This window comes from Littorina saxatilis, unplaced genomic scaffold (assembly GCF_037325665.1).
Source record: "Littorina saxatilis isolate snail1 unplaced genomic scaffold, US_GU_Lsax_2.0 scaffold_1230, whole genome shotgun sequence".
Classification (NCBI taxonomy): Eukaryota; Metazoa; Mollusca; class Gastropoda; order Littorinimorpha; family Littorinidae; genus Littorina; species Littorina saxatilis.
In genome coordinates this window covers 14,763-32,994 of record NW_027128217.1, presented here as the reverse complement: position 1 = coordinate 32,994, position 18,232 = coordinate 14,763, and the positions used below count along the sequence as shown (strand labels likewise).

Here is an 18,232-nt window from a genome sequence, read left to right as displayed (position 1 = left end):
TGCCTTTCTAGTGCACTTGCACTACAACAGCACTGGGTGCAGTACTCGCTCCGGCATCGAAGAATTTTGCACTAAAAAATGCACAAAATTTGACCTATTTCGTCGCCTATAGAGGACGGAAAGAATGTCATTTTGAACATTGTTATGACATTCTTTCCGTCAAAAAAAGTCAATTTAACGGTGTTAAATGAAGCGACCATCCACACAATTAGGTTGCCATCCAGAGTTTAGGTTGCCATCCACGTGTGGATGATTGCCTTATGGTGATTTAGGCAACCAAACCTGTGGAAACGGGGGTACACAACTACCCACACACACACACACACACACACACACACACACACACATGACCACAGACACGCGAAAAACACAAACTCAGACTTGTAACCACACACACACTCGAATACATACACACAGAGACTCACACTTTTTTCACCAAACAATTAATTAACACACGACAACACTCAGACGACTACAACCACACACACACACACAAAACACACACTCTCTCACACACACGCACATATGCCTAAGTGCATTTGAATGCATACATATGTTTTATTTATTATCATGCACATCCCATGCACATATGGTGTATATATAAACACAAATCCCCAAACAATTGTTGTTCTTAATGTTCATCTTTTGTTAGCAGTCACTTTCATATTCATTGGACTGTACAGGACATTTTTCAGTCAAACGTGTCCTCTTTGTGTCAGGCAATTAATAGTAAATGACTGTCTCACCCCTATATTGCATGGATATTGGATATATGTGAGTGCATCGTGTTCTAGAGATACTACAGAACGTGGCTACGGGTTTTGTTTTACAGTTTTGCACACTTTTTGCAAAAGGTTACTGAGGTTTTACTGCAAAACTACAACAAAATAAAGCTTTTAATTGTAGTCACTGGTGATTCAGTTACATTACAATCGAAACCACACAGTCCTTCTCAATGTACATGTAGTACAAATGCAGAGTTGTTGCCTGTTTCGCACTAACACATGATCCATGTGTCAGAGACCAATTTGGGAAGGTTTCTCTGGTTCAGTGTGAGAAGAGCCACGGTCCTGAGTTGCACCAGGCGTATCTGTGAGTGAGTTACCTGAACGCAGTGCGGCAGCTGCTATGCGAGCTGCCCCAATGGACCTTTTCAATTCTGGCCCTACAAGGTGGAACTGAAACACAGTGGATATACATAAGTTAACACGAATCTTGTCCACAAGTGATGTTACCTGCATGGCTTCCATAACAGAAGCTTTTATACAACCATTTATTCATGATACATATAGCCTACTCGCTGTCAAAAGCAACTTAACGAGGCGTTTGGTGAACATGTTTGCTGTGACTTATTTGACAAAATAGGATTGGTTAAAGGTTTTACCCCCTAAATGTTAAAGCAGTCTGCCCAGGAATGTAACCTTTTTTTTGTTTATCACGCAACAATCAATCAAGAGAAACAGAATTCTTAAAGTATAAATATCACCTTAATTTTTTGTAAGAAATGACACTTCGCATGTTTGTGAAGAATTCACCTAATCATAATTTTCATATTTGTAATTTTCAGAGCTTGTTTTTAATCCGAACATAACATATATATATGTTTTTGGAATAAGAAAATGATGGAGAATAATATGAAATTTGTAGATTTGTTTGTAGATTGTTAAAAAAAAGGTTTTAATTACAATTTGTAGTTTGTTAATGACTAAAGTCATTAATTCATGTGTAAGCCTCCAATCAGAAATGCAATACCAAAGTCCGGCCTTTGTCAAAGATTGCTTGGCCAAAATGTCAATCAATTTCATTGAAAAATGAGGGTGTGACAGTGCCGTCTCAACTTTAACAAAAAGCCGGATATGACATCATCAAAGATATTTATCGAAAAAAAGAAAGTCCGGGGATTTCATTCCCAGGAACTCTCATGTGATATTTCATAAATATCGGTCCTGTAGTTTACTCTGAATTTCTCTACACACACACACACACACACACACACACACACACACACACACACACACACACACACACACACACACACACACTCATACACACACACCCACACACACACACACACACACACACACACACACACGCACGCACACACACATACACCACGCTCCTCTTCCCGATTCCCCCACTATGTCAAAACTTAACCATCACCAACAAATAACTGCCGTTCACAAACGTGTGTCTCCCACACTTTGTTCGTTTTTTTCAATGTTTCTGACCAGGGATAGTTTGTCCCGAACATGAAAGCAGTAGTGAGTAAGTACTCACTTTGAGTTCCGGGTTGACAAGCTCCCGTGTCTTGTTTAACATCATGACCTGGAAACGGGGATGTCTCTGGTACATGTATCCATCCACAACAACAGTGACCGGAGACAGATTGACATGGTTGATGAGTGTTGCCAAACCTTGCATTTAAAAAGGAAGGGAACTTCATAGCAACGACTCTTATGACATGGACTGAAACAGTATAAAGAAGGAAGAAGCAAAACACACCTAGGAAAGTAAGAACTTACAATTAGCTGTTTTATCTCAACACCTTACCTTTGATCAAGGGCATTAATAAGAAGACGATAAACTAATACAGGTAGTCTACCATGCCAACAGAAGCTACCATTCAGAGAATGGTTTGCTTCTTAGTTGGATACCATGGGTTGACAACTCTCGCCATCAGTACCACCTGACCACTGATGAGACACAATAGTGTCGAAACACGTGTCTGGTCTAGGTACAAATACAATGGTCCTCCTCAGGACTAGATTACCTTGCGATACGTCCCCCACAAAGGGACTTTGCTCTGTAAATCTCGGTCCCCCTTGAGGAGGGTCTGATGCTCCCAATAGGCTGTCTGTGAAGGGATACTTATTTCTCTCTCTATCTCTGCTAAGAGATTTTAACAAATCTCGGAAGAAAGTCTCTGCTGACTTTCAATTGTTTCTTTCACAATTTCTGATGTTTTATATATATATATATATTGTTTAACTTAGTTTAAGTAATACGACATTACACCTTTGGATATTGTCAGAGTTTCTTTAAGTGTCCTTATCTGAATCAATTAAAGCCCCACTCCGCCTTACATGAGGTTTACAGAACGATGGAATCTTTCAGAAAATCAGCAATTCTAACCTTATGGAACACACTTGCAATAGCATTTGACAACATTACATGACACAGTTCGCTCGAATGGCTGTTTAGCATGCAAGTACAAATGTGCCTAGGGCAATTACAAATTACACACAGTCAATGTGATGCAAAACAGACTCTACGCGTGAAAACAGTTGTACAATTAAGTATATCGGCCTACAAATACAGATGCGCAAAGCTTTTTTATATAACAAAATATGGTGGCTGCAAGCTTGCTGTGAAGTGCGTTTAAGTTCCGTACGTTTATTTTATCTCTTGTTAAAGTGGTTCTTCTCTTAAAGACCCTTCCACATTACTGCTCCCTCCATACTACGATCGACCCACGTTTCTCTGTCCATTCATTACTGTACTTAAAATGACCTCTTTGAGTAGTTTTGTTTTGTATAAACACAAATTTATATATAGGTTACACACTCCGAGTTCTGATTATCTTGCATATTTTCCCGAGGGTCGATTGTCATGTATTACCAAGCCTTTGGCGAGATAATACATAAAAATCGACCCTCGGGAAAATATGCAAGATATTCAGGACGAGGTGTGTACGCTATTTATCCCATTACTCCGACGTTTTCATTAAAAACACTTACTTTTTTCCACTAAAACCTGCCCGTGCCTGTTTTCAGCTTGCCAAAAGACTCCGCAGTCGAAATTCATGTCAATGAATTCATGCGCAAAGCAAGTTCCCATTTGTCAGCATAATGGACGGCGTCATTCGACTTGTATGTGGACATTCCGTCATTCATATTGCTTATAGAAAGGTCTGCTATCTGCTTTTACATTTTGAAAGTCATTTTAAAATATCCCTGTGTATATTTGACATCGGCTTTCGTTATACTCAATTCGGTATACCGGGTTTATATTTTTATCAGAATTGCGCACGATAATGGCAGCGCAACAAATTCAGTTCGGGCCGTGCTGGTTTGATCGTTGACCCAAGTCAGTTCGCATGCAGTGTTACTGTTTGTCAGTCGGGGATAGAAATGTTGGCTGTCATCGCGCTGTTCTGTTTCGGTTTTCACACGTGGATCACTTACATATTCGGTCGTCGGGTTTAGGTGAGCCAAAGCTTTAATACTTCGCCTGTTGTAGACGTTAAGCAATAAAGCTTGGAAGTTGGATGTCGGTACTGAGAGTCGGTCGCGGTACATCGCTTTCTACTTTGTCCCGGTCTTGAGTTTGAACACCTAAGGTTGGCTACATCTAGCACCTCACATCCTCTTCTCTTCCCCATATATCTTAACTGTATCTCCAACTTCTTTTCGTCTTCTTCTTTTCATTTTGATGCCACTCCCTCATTTGTCGCTGAACCCCGCAGTTTACTCGACTCGGATTCACACAAGCCCGTCTCAGTAGCAGACGACAGTTCGAACAGTCTTGAACAGCACGGTTGCAAGCAGATTCAGCTATCAATCGAAGCAATACACTTAAAGCCAAAGCAAATAACCAAATGAGAAAACCTAACGTTTGATTTGACTCCATGGTGACTCTTCTGATAATTTGTTTGGCGTTGGAATGGATCTCAACAGGTTCCCAGCTACGATAACTTTTTCATAGTTATGCACAGAATTGATGTCAGTTTCAGATTGAGTTTTCGAACTACCAGGTGACTGGGTTGTGTTTTGATTGCTCTCTCTCTCTCTCTCTCTCTCTCTCTCTCTCTCTCTCTCTCTCTCTCATCCCTCCTATACCTCGCATAGACCTCTACAAATCGAGCTTAGCCTTCTCGGGAGCGTTTCTCTGGAACTCCTTACCCCAACAGATAAGAAATGCAACTTCAGTGAAAATGTTTAAGAGACAGTCACGTTCACACATCATTCGTGAATGAAATGTCTTGTTCGATTGTTATTTTGTTAAACATTTTGTACTAATGTTAACGGATGTGTAGCTGATCGGAGCAACTTATTCCCAAATGAAAGGTATAACTATGTCAATGTAATTTCGTAATTTTCTGAGTTCTCCTTATGTAATTCCTTAAATGCACATTGTGTTGCATTCTGTACAATGTGTTTCTGTATTTTATATGATTGAATTTATATGTGTAATGTGCGTCTGTCTTTATGCTTGTGTTGTATAAAGGACAGGTTGGAAGAATAGGCTTTGCCTAAAACCTTTATCCTTTTGTAATAAAGTTCTGAGTCTGAGTCTGAGTCTGAGTCTCTCTCTCTCTCTCTCTCTCTCTCTCTCTCTCTCTCTCTCTCTCTCTCTCTCTCTCTCTCTCTCTCTCTCTCACGGTTCTGTGTAGATGGCTGTCTGTGTACAAATTAAGGAGTATCGTCCCTTCATCCCACTCGCGATACTCGTTGAACATGCCTTTGACCATGCAGTCGCTTCAGCCAGCGAAATATCTCGACTCCGCTCTTTAAATCCATGCAGAATGTGCGTATCGTATGAAGTATTCTTTATTTTCTCAATATTGACACATGTAGGCCTGTACCTATACGTGATATTGACTTTGACACCACAACAAATTTCAGTCGTATGTTGAAAAAAGTAGTCCATCTGTAAACTCGGAATATGCAGATGACCTCTATAAATTACTCAATTGTACTCTGAAATCAAAGACAATGACCAATGGCAGTTGAGATCGAAACTAGGTTGTGATGGGATATCCATATGGTTGTGATGGAATATTCAGAATAATCACCTCCTCAGCTAACAGAGACAAAGAGGCAGGTCATGGGATAAGTGAACTTTCTTCTACCAGAGAGAGCGTATAAGTTCAAATCAACTACATTCAAGAACACAAATCAAGGGAATGGCCTACTTGCGGCTGATAAGCAGGCTGCACGCTCACTGATAATACTGCAGACGTGACGAACATTCTTGACATCCTCGTCTGTGTAGTCTTTCACTGCTAGATGATCCAGAATCTGCTTTGTTCTTTGGTGAGGCCCCTCGTTGTCACTACAACCATAAGTACAGATTTTCAGTTGGAAATGTGCATGGAAAGGAGACATGCGGAAGGACGATACAAACATTATAATCACAACATGACTTGTGGACACACACACACACACACACACACACACACACACACACACACACGCACGCACGCACGCACACACACACACACACACACACACACACACACACACACACACACATACACACACAAGTAGGCAATCAGACAATTATTAATATCGAACGATCTCTAGTATTGCAAGTCGCGAGTTTGTTCGCGCTTATTTGGTCAATGAACGAATCAGAAAAGTTTAATATTGCATATTTCTTTAAAGTCCGCGCTTATTTTGACCCTACTCAACTGCTTAACAAAACAACAACAAGATGACGTAAACAATTTAAAGAAATGCGTATCCGAACCAAGAGAAACAGTATTTACCTTTCAATTTCTATGACATAATCAGTGTTGAAACTGCCCCTGAGGAACAAATTGCACACTAGGGGCACAGACCGAAACATGAGGTTCTTCCTTGTCAGTCCTTCAAGCACCAGTCTAACGATCTCTCCAAGGTACATTGAACTAACCATCTTCTCCAAACTGAAAAAAGTTATAAGACAAGTCGCGTGACGGGAAGTTAATACACTTAGCCAATATGTCGGACTCACATAATGAAACTGAACGCACTGCGACAGTTAACGACAAGCTCACTGATCTCTTGAATTGACAAGCCAGTATAGGGCAGAAGCGCATAGCACTTCATGGGAAAGCGCTTTCCTCTATTCATTTTAACTTTCTGAGCTTGTTTTTAATCCAACCAAACATACAATATGTATTTATTTTTGGAATCAGGAAATGATTAAGAATACGAAACAAATCATGTTTGGATCAGTTACTGCAATTTGAATTCAAACCGAACTTATGTATTATTGTTAAGTTTCCAAGCTAAAATGTAATCCCATAGTCTGGGCTTCGCTGGAGATTGCTCGATCAAAATTGCAATCAATTAGATCGAAAATTGAGGGTGGGACAGTGCCGCCTCAACTTTCACAATGAGCCGGATATGACGTCATCCCAGAGAGTTAAACACACAAAACAGAGAATAAAATACGTCTGGGGATATCATTTGCAGGAACTCTTATGTTAAGTTTTCCGAGGATCGATCCTGCAGTTTTCTCTACACACACACACACACACACACACACACACACACGCACACGCACACACACACACACACACACACACACACACACACACACCACCACCCTCGTCTCAATTCCCTGCCTATGTTAAACCAATCAGTCAAAATTTGGCTACATGTAAAAATAGCGTATTCAACTGCATTTAAAAGGTCCATCCCATGAGTCCGTGGCAATCAATACCCACAATATGAAAAGCTCGATACAAATGTGTACACATACAATAAACACTGGGACAATCTTTGGTAACAATCCGCTGTTTGGGGAATTTGAATCGCCTTGTATTTACTATAACTGTCAATGATAATAATTAAACAGAGGCATCAGATGAAACAAACATGGACAATAAAAAAATCAAAAACAATCTGAAGGATTATACTGACAGAAAGTATAGCCTTATGCCCTCAAGGTTCAGGAGCAATGTTCAATTTTCAATTTAAGCTCGCAACAACGCTGATTACGGTGATTAATTCTAGGACATTCAATCTCAGTAAAGTGCTTCAAAATCCCTCCATGTATATGAGCGAGATAACTTACATCTGACTGTCAGGGCTGCTGGAACACTCATCCAGTTCTTTGTCATAATTCGTCCTGCAGAAATCTAGAAAGCCGTTTTCCCCAAGTGCTCCCAGCTCTGTGTTGATAATCATCTGAGGACACACATAAGCTTTAAAATCAATGACACAGTAATAACCGTGATGTTATCGTTCGTTATAACGTGGTCGTTATAACATTGTGCAGCGGGGTAGGTCAAATGAGCGTCTTAGAGGCCACAGCAGTGGCCTTTGTGTGATCATGACTCGATCGGCTCACGGGCAAAACGAATACAAGGTGATCGAGGTGAAACAATGTACCAATCCATTTGGCTCCAACCTGTTTGTTTCAACAAAGTTCAGATTAATGTTAAGACAAAATAGAGAAAGATAAGTTGCTATGCATGAAAGTAACTGTTATATTTGGATAACTTTGATCAATGTACGTACTGAGATTCAGAAATATCCGTGATGGCTGACTCCTAATTTGCGACCGAATCGACGGAATATCAAACCGTATTTGCGACATGAAATTAGATAAAGGCCATGTGTGGCAGAGAATAGCTACTGGGTACATTGTAGCCAATTAAAATGTTACAGGGCGTGATCAAAACCAGACATACAAGCAGCCAACATACAACTGTTACTTGATTGTTTTCAACAATAGAGTTCAATAAGACTCCATTATCTTCAATCTTTCGAGTGCTGTCTTCAGGAGAAACACAAACAAACTTTATTTCATTGTTACAATTTGTTATAAAGACTTACCTTGTGCTAAGGAAATTAGTTTAATCTTCGAGTATAATCGACTTAACTGAAATGTAAGACACGACAACACCTTGAAAACCCGTCAATGGCTTTCGCATGAGAACTGATCAGGGTAAATTTGGAACAATCAATCCGATTATGAATTGAAATTGGGCAGCCAAAATAACACGTTCTCTGGTTTTAAAACCTCCACCAGCATCTTCTAAAATTTGACAGCAAAGGATTCAGCAGTTATCAAAATTGCACGTCTCCTGTCGATGTCCCTTCTACAGGATCGCTGAGTGCATTCTATAATCTGGTCACAAAATACGCGAAGGCAATTTTGAATTTATGTTCGATCAATGTCAATCAAACTGTTATTTTCATAAACGTAAAGGTCTCTTCAATACTTTGACTGAAATATACACACACACACAATCCGGTAAATAATAATTTGGGGAAATCATCATGATCGTCATCATCAATCATCATCGGCATCGATGTTTATTTTTCTTCTTGTTTAACTTTGTTGTTGGAAGACTTTGTACGACTGCTTTTACCACTAAACAAACTAAGCCTTTACCACTTTCTCATCTTGAAGACATTTCGTCTGTGTCCCGTTTTCGTAGTAACAGGCGTTGAGTCCGCCATCCACGACCAGTCCGATCTTACAGTCTGGATTGTTGTACGCGGCTGATGCAAGGGTACTGACGGTGTCGTTGATAATGGCCACGATCGTAATCTTCTTCGCTGACTTGTTCTGTTTTTTTGAATATTTAAAAAAAAGGAAACTTACAAAACCGCACGCACGCGCACACGCACACCCATACACAATGACGCAGACACACACACACACCCACATACATACACACACACACACACACACATACACACACACACACACACACACACACACACACACATGCACACACACCTGCATCATCACACAACAGAGAGAGATGAAAGAAATGGTTTACTGTAAAGCCTTCGGCCCGTTCACAGATCGATGGAGAGAAAAAGGGGGAGAGATCGAAACGATCGCGATATGTACGAGGATAATATCATGGATAACATTGCTACTTCTTCAGTTCATCACTTGGTCTGTATTGTCACCGTTGTTATTACGCGCAAATTGAACGAGATTTTGTTATAGTCTTAGTTTATGATCATTTATGTTGTCAATCTGTCGGACAAACTTCATGTGATCGGCTTTGGGCCACCTTCATACGCCGTCGTTTACGGCCAGCAGTGAATCGCCCTTCAGTTCAAAATGGCACTATAGTCTGTCACCTGCCAATCAGCCATGTTATACTCGAACACTACCGAGTCAGTTACAGCATGGGTGGTTTCAGACGAGAGAGAGAGAGAGAGAGAGAGAGAGAGAGAGAGAGAGAGAGAGAGAGAGAGAGAGAGAGAGAGAGAGAGAGAGAGAGAGAGAGAGAGAGAGGGAGAGAGAGATAGAGAGAGAGAGGGAGAGAGAGAGAGAGAAAGAGAGAGACAGAGAGAGAGAGAGAAAGAGAGAGAGAGAGAGAGAAAGAGAGAGAGAGAAAGAGAGAGAGAGAGAGAGAGAGAGAGAGAGAGAGAGAGAGAGAGAGAGAGAGAGAGAGAGAGAGAGAGAGAGAGAGAGAGAGAGAGAGAGACAATGACAATGACAATGACAAATTCTGTATTTACGAGGGTAATGGCATAAGCAAACAGGTGCTTTTTTACATCCAGCCCTCGCCCATGGGAGGGTTTAATCTAATGATACGTTTTAAAAATGAAGAAGTAATACAAAAACAAACGACGAACAAGCAAACGATTAACAGACTAAACAAACAAACACAAATATACATACAAACCAACATGACACATTATTGTCAAAGGCATAATGAAAATTGTTTCAAGCAAGTAAAACGTGTGCAACTTCGAGGGAAGAAAACATCCGTGAACTGATGAATCAATGGAACAACTACGTTGCAAGTAATAACAATGTAGCATCGTAACATATTAAGTCATGTTATGACATTAATTAGGTACATTTATCTACTGAAACGTGTAAAAGGTAAAAATAAGGCATCAACAATATAAACATGTTCAGGCTATAAGTGAGAACGAAATGTGCCATGTATAAGGAATGAGACATATCTGTCTTTAAAAGTCTTGGCATTGACGGAATGTCTGAGACCGCTTGGAAATGAATTCCAAAGATTAGTCCCCGAAAAGAGTAGGCTGGACTTAAATAGATCTATACGAGGCCGAGGAGCATACATTTTTGTTGGGTCTCTCAAATTGTGGGAAGTGAATTGAGAAGAAAGAGGTGCAGGCGTTCTTCCAATTATGAGTTTATGCATCAAAACGCCTTTATTGTACATGAGTCTTGATTTAAGGGGAAGGATGTTTAAAAGTGTATAGTCTTCGTTGGAAACCGAGACTTGTAATAAAATAACTTTGATTGCTCTTTTATGTATACTAAATAAAGGTTTCAGAGTTTTTGCACTCGCACAATCCCATAGTGTTGACGCATAATCAATGGTTGATTGAATGTGAGCGTTAAAGAAAAGTTGCCTGCCATGCCTGTTCAAGAAGTGTTTTATTCTGGACAACAAGTAAAGCCTCTTGGAAAGTACTTTACATGCTCTTACATAGAGAGAGAGAGAGAGAGAGAGAGAGAGAGAGAGAGAGAGAGAGAGAGAGAGAGAGAGAGAGAGAGAGAGAGAGAGAGAGAGAGAGAGAGAGAGAGAGAGAGAGAGAGAGAGAGAGAGAGAGAGAGAGAGAGAGAGAGAGAGAGAGATATTAAACAAACGGTTTTGAAGTCCTACCTTGATGTGAACAATTGTTTTGTCTAGGGCACCTCGGATTAACCCATGAAGTTCTTTTCCTTCTACGTCGTTGCAGGTGACCTCTTTGGTCCATTTGACAAGGCACGCTCTGTCTGGACCCTCATGTTGGCAGGGAAAGGGGAAAATCAAAGCTAAAGGCCACTCCTTGCCTGCTGGTTTCCTCTTCTTTGTGAACTTGATGATACACATTGCAATGAAACCAGACAGCTGAAAACAATAATTAATGTAAGATCAATACATTTTGTCTTGATGTTCGCCTTATGGAATGAAACTGAACAGGTACAGGGTAGTGCCATATTTGCTGCATATCGGAAGACGTGAACTTAGAGCGGTACAATGTGATTGCCTTAAACAAAAATCGATAAAACACAGATTTACTTGCCTCAGGCCTTTGGACATTTGCTATTTAGATGTGCTTTCTTAGGTCCTTGATTATAACGGAATAGAGTTTGCAAGAAACCAACCAGTACAACGTCTTCAATACCTGAATTTGAAATGCTATCAAATGACGACTGACAGCTACCTCTAGATTTACGTTTGACTAATTGGTGCAGGAAATGCGCTGTATTTGATCTTGGAGGTAAAACTATATTTTCAATGTGTTATTGCACATGGTAGCGCGCACAACAGATTTGAACAAACAGTCCTTGTTTTCAATTGTTTTCCAACTAGCACAGAAAAAGCTGCTGTTTTTCTATTAATTGATCACATTTCCATTCAATACATTCAAAAGTCCGACTTCAAATTGGTCAAACAGCCCAAAATCATAATTGACGTTCTATCCTGATGAATGAACATTGACGCTCTCACAGAGAGACTCTTTACGAGGTTGTTATTAATGTTGGGGTTGACCCAGATGTCTTTGTGACATACGTTTGAACCTAATGTGCATAACATTGATTATTAAGTTTGTTAGCACACGTTTGATCTACACACAACATATGTTTGGATTCAGGAAAAAAATACAATGTGATTTGTAAATCTGTTGTTGCAATAAAAATGTCAACTTCAAGGCTAATTTTAACTGACAATTTATTTGTTTCAAATGTTCCTCATCTTAAACGCAATACATAAGTCCAGACTGTGTCAAGAAATATTTGACCAACATTGTAATTATTTTGATTGAAAAATGCGCTTGCTACAGTGCCTTCAACATTTCGAAATGCTGGTTATGACGTTATCAAACGTTTGTCTCTACACATCGTTTGGGAATATTATCTGGAGGAATTATCGTGTACGAGGGCTGCTTGGAAAATTCGTAGCCTTCACATGAAGGAATTTGGCTACAGTTTTCAAAACTGGTACAGATTTTTACTTCCGTCTATTAGAAGAATGGGTACATTTTTATGTCACCATCAGTGATCACCAATGAACATTATATACTTCCCAATGCCTCGGAAAATGTTTACAATGAGGAGTAATAACATGGTTTAAAACGTACAAATATTCATGATATTGTACAGACTTACTGGTAGAAGGCAACGACTCCAAATGTGAAAGACCAACATGCTTGCAACCATGAAACTGTGCAGGGTGAATGATGTGGTTATGGTTGACTGACACATGACTGTGAGAAACATATCTACTACACTCGCCACTATGGCAAAACGTTTGACACCAGATTAAAAGCAAACGTGATACACCATGGCATGTCAATCTCTTTTGAAATGAAACTAATTCTGTTGACTGTGTTCATTGATTTGTGACCATCGATAAACCGTGGGTTTTGTCACGGTAACCTAGCTGACACCAAAAAGCAGTCTAAGCAATGGGAACACTGGGGCTCTCTCTTACTGAAGAAAACAAATGCGATCAAAAATGACAGTCATGACGTGAGTCTGGAGATGTAAGATGCCGAGTCTCAGTGACAATTACAAATAACTGACGAAGTTTGCGGATCAGCAAAAAAATGCGATCTTCAGCGATTTTTTTCATGACTGGGAACTGAGAGCATTGTTTTGTTTACAATTCACCGCGACAAGGTATGTGACCCATTCATTCATCCTTTCTTCAGTCTTTCAAAGTGATTAATGCGCGGTTGAATAGTTCCGTGAAAATCATTCAGTTCTGCTGACACTTTACAGCAGTTCGTTTGGTCTTGAATAAAACCAAGTATATATATACGGCGTTGTTCGGCTGAGGGGATAAAGGCATATACTTTTTTTGTTCATGTTTTGGTATCGCTAAGCACATTTTCTTCCGAGGTATTGAGTAGCAGACGAGTAGCCCCCGTGTTCCAACGTCAAATACAGTATGCAGTTTGGTTTTCTGAGGCAAGGCAGAGTATGGAACCGTTTCATTTTCTTGACATGCAAGGATGTGTGCATTTGCTTGCATGTGTTCTGTTTTTGAAATAACATATATTTGATAATTGACCGACAGGTTGCAGTCCTTAAGTGCCCCGGTTTGTAGAAATCTTGTAGAAATCCGGGAGGGAGTTAAACAACTCTAGTCTCTAAACACAATGTGAGAGTTACTTGCCTTGAGAACATGCTCGCGCTGCTAGTTTGTACAAGGTAGATTTTGATTCAGAAAACAACCAAATGCATGGATTTTATATTCGATTTCGGGTGTTGAAACCTGAAGTTGTTAGTTTTGATGCAGTGTGTTTGTGTTGTCTGCTTTACATATGTATGTGTTGTACATGTGAGCGTTTAGAACTTTTCAGTCGCTAAAAGTAGTGCCCACAAAGTGTAGCTTCAAAACCCATGAGCTATCCAAGATTCGGGCTTGTTGCTGGGTGGTTACTTTGTGGTTGCTGGGTGTTTACCGAAAAATAAACAGCCCTTCCAGTTTACAGAGGGAACTAAGCAGAAGGGGGAATACTATGGGATAACACGGACATATTTGGTGACATTTCTTGAAAGGGGCCAGACTGAGCGCAAAGCTGACCAAATATGCGTGTTTTTGTGTGTGCAAACAGTCCGCCTGCATGTAAGCCAGCTATTGCGATGTCAGCAATTCATGGTTGCAGCTTTAAATCCCATAGCAAAGGAAGGCGTCCTCTCCCTATTCACCTTCACAATGTCGCCATCGATGATTGGCACTTAAGTCTTTTTTCTACAAATGTTGTGCCACTTTGAAGTCTGGCACATTCACATCACATATCATCCTGGAAGTTCCAAAACAAAATGTCAAGGTCCCCCTCCAAATTGACATTAACACCTCCCGTTTTTACAGCTCATGCGATTGAAACCTGCATCAGTTTTGGAATGGCAAAACACAAGAATAATGGAAGCCATGCTATCCAAAACCAACATGTTCTGGATAACTTTTGCCAAGTTGTGCCTATTCTCATCTGTTGTCGATGTTTTAATTGGTACTTACGTTTTTGTCAGGTCGAATTGTGGAAACCCTGATTGAGCGGCCACATTGAGTGTCTCAAATGACACATCAAGTTTAAATGAAATAATATGGGACATGAATGCTTTGTTTGGGGTGCACACATTGTTGCAATATGTTTTTGTTAAGTATAAAAACAAACACATCTAAAGTCAATTAAGTATACCCGTTCGAGAGTGTCGAGTTGAACTCCAGTAGTAGGAATGTAATTCTCAGACTCGATAACACTGGCATTATGGTCCTGAAGTCTCACGAGGGCAAGCTCGACACGAGGGAGATTTACTTCCAGAACCAAAAACTCTTCTTTATCTGGAAAGATAAAAACAAACACTTTCATGATTACCCTATATAAAGGCGTGAAGTTTACCAAAGTCTGTATGCTCTTTTAACTAATGCTTATTTAAATACCCTAGGAGGATAAGATAAGGATACAATTTCATATAGTCCTGTCAGGTCACCCTCATGGAAATTCGGGCTGCTTTCTCACTGGGGAAAGCGAGCTGCCATACAGAATACGGCGCTACCCATGTTGAAATTATTATTCCTGCATGCGTGTATTCATGTTTCTATCCCCGAGACTGTCGCTGTGAACTTGGGTTGTTTATCGTGCGCTGCGTGCACACGGAGGTGTTCGGCCACCAAGGAGAGTCTGCACAAAGATGACTCTGGGAAATAAATCCCTCATCGAACGTGGGGATCGAACCCACGACGATAGCGACACCAGGTTTTGAAGCGAGCGCCGCTACCGTGTGAGCTATTTCCCCGCCTATCTGCTCAATGGCAAATGAAAGTACATTTTAAAAACTGTCTTAGACGACATATCGAACTCAATGAATTATCATTTTAAAAACAGCTTATAAAGGGTGTATAACTACGCACTATATCTCAATTTCAGCAGTTTATGCAATGAAATGGTGTGACTGCGTGCACGTGTAGTTTTTGTGTGTGGCAGATACATCCAGTCAACATCAGTAGAAATGTCCAGCTTATAACTTTTCATAATTCACAACGATGAGGAAACAGAATTCACGTGTCCAAAAGAAGAAAAAACAAGTCGCGTAAGGCGAAAATACAACATTTAGTCAAGCTGTCGAACTCACAGAATGAAACTGAACGCACCGCAATTTTTCAGCAAGCCCGTATACTCGTAGCATCGTTAGCCACCGCTCGTGGCAAAGGCAGTGAAATTGACAAGAAGAGCGGGGTAGTACATGTAGTTGCGCTGAGAAGGATAGCACGCTTTTCTGTACCTCTCTTACAATACAATACAATACAATACAATACAATAATCTGTATTCATCTCTAAAAGAGAAATTACAAGCTTGACTGTGTGTCTGTAAAATCAATCAATTAATCAATCAATCAACCATGCATGTAGTAACATTCACATCGCATATTCACATCGTATCGTTACACGCAAACATTGTACCCACACACTTACTAAAATAAGCCTTCGGTTTTAATATGACGTCATCAAAGACATTTATCAAAAAAAGGAAAAAAACTATCCGGGGATATCATTCCCAGGAACTCTCATGTACAATTTCATAAAGATCGGTCCAGTAGTTTAGTCTGAATCGCTCTACACACACACAGACACAGACACAGACACACAGACAGACAGACAGACAGACACACACACACACACACACACACACACACAAACACACACACACACAGACAGACACACATACACCACGACCCTCGTCTCTATTCCCCCTCTATGTTACAACATTTAGTCAAAACTTGACTAAATGTAAAAAGCCTAATTTTTCAAGAAACTATTTAAAATCTTGTATTTGATCTTGCAAATCATAATCATGTGTAACGCCCAGCCGACCACGAAGGGCCATATCAGGGCGGTGCTGCTTTGACATATAACATGCGCCACACACAAGACAGAAGTCGCAGCACAGGCTTCATGTCTCACCCAGTCACATTATTCTGACGCCGGACCAACCAGTCCTAGCACTAACCCCATAATGCCAGACGCCAGGCGGAGCAGCCACTAGATTGCCAATTTTAAAGTCTTAGTTACGACCCGGCCGGGGTTCGAACCCACGACCTCCTGATCACGGGGCAGACGCCACTACCACTAGGCCAACCGTGCCGGTGGTATAACAAGCTCTAGCCCTAAAAAGGGATTACACTGGTAATAAACACTATACATTAACTTAATCTTACATACATAACAAACAGTATATCTTCCACACATGAGTGTTTTTGTATTTATTCCCCCCTCTGCTTCTTTACCTCTGTAAACTTGTAGAGCTAGTTATTTTTCGATAATGACCCAGCAACCAAACAAATAACGAGCCAGCAACAGCCTGAATCCTCGATAATGCAATGGGTTGAGAAGCTGTGTTATATTCGGATTAAAAACAAGCTCTGAAAATTAAAAATATCAAAAATATGATTACAAGTAAATTTCCGAAATCGTTTTAAAAACAATTTCATCTTATTCCTTGTCGGTTCCTGATTCCAAAAACATATAGATATGATATGTTTGGATTAAAAACACGCTCAGAAAGTTAAAACGAAGAGAGGTACAGTAAAGCGTGCTATGCAGCGCAGCGCAACCGCTACCGCGTTAAACAGGCTCGTCACTTTCACTGCCTTTTGCACTAGCGGCGGACTACGGTCATTGTGAAAAAAATGCAGTGCGTTCAGTTTCATTCTGTGAGTTCCACAGCTTGACTAAATGTAGTAATTTCGCTTTACGCGACTTGTTTTTAGGTCATTGCAACCCTCACCAACTGACCTGACTGTTGTGGTAAAGGGCCGACAAAAGTGGGATACATCTTTACGTCCGCTGCTGTCCCTGCGTCTCCCTTGAGACCTTTGCTCATTTCCTTGTCTAACAGCTTCATTATTTCTTTCAATTTTGGATGTGATAGCTTAAATTCCTTCAAATACTGTTCAACCTGCAAGTATAAAACATAATGTAATACGATCGGAAAAGAAAACAAATGACTGCTACGGTAACATTTCGATTTTAAAGTACAGTCTTTTTCTTCTGTGTTCATAAGATGTAAATCCTTAGTACACTCCGTCACTCGTGTTTTACGTCAAATGCCCCCACCCCTCCTTCCCCCAACCCCTGTTGTGTTTTTAAAATATGAATGCTGGGTATACGGTATTTTCTTTTTTATATAACCGAAAAAAGCAATGACATAGATTACATGATATTCTCTGTGGATACTAAGTCTTGTGCTTGTGTGTCACACGGAAGAGAAAAAGGCACTGCATGGCAGGTCTGCAAATAGGTTGACCTTTGAGATCGGACACATCTCCAACCGTAACCCATCAGTCTCATCCAGAATCCTTCTCTTCTTCGTTCATGTGCTGAAACCCCCACGTTTACTCATGTTTGTGCAATAGTTGGTTGTTAGGTGTATGACCGTTTTTACCCTGCCGGGGAAACCATGCTGGGTGTTTTTGTGCTTCAATAACCCACCAAACTCTGACATGGATTACATGAGCTTTTCCGTTCGCACTTCGTCTTGTGCTTGCGTGTACACACGAAGGGGGATAAGGCAC

The 18,232-nt window shown here is 40.4% G+C and overlaps 1 protein-coding gene across 1 annotated transcript; it reads right to left on the bottom strand.

Annotated features, from left to right (window-relative positions):
- Positions 1–597: 597 nt before the first annotated feature.
- On the bottom strand, positions 598–17,613 carry LOC138956583 (hexokinase type 2-like). Its single transcript, XM_070327907.1, has 9 exons — positions 17,454–17,613; positions 14,859–15,001; positions 11,330–11,557; positions 9,112–9,288; positions 7,786–7,898; positions 6,491–6,649; positions 5,915–6,054; positions 2,278–2,414; positions 598–1,178 (listed from the first exon to the last, which is right to left on the bottom strand). The coding sequence occupies exons 1-9, from the start codon at positions 17,560–17,562 to the stop codon at positions 1,017–1,019; spliced, it is 1,368 nt and encodes a 455-aa protein (XP_070184008.1). The 5' UTR covers positions 17,563–17,613; the 3' UTR covers positions 598–1,016.
- Between the last annotated feature and the right edge of the window lie 619 nt (positions 17,614–18,232).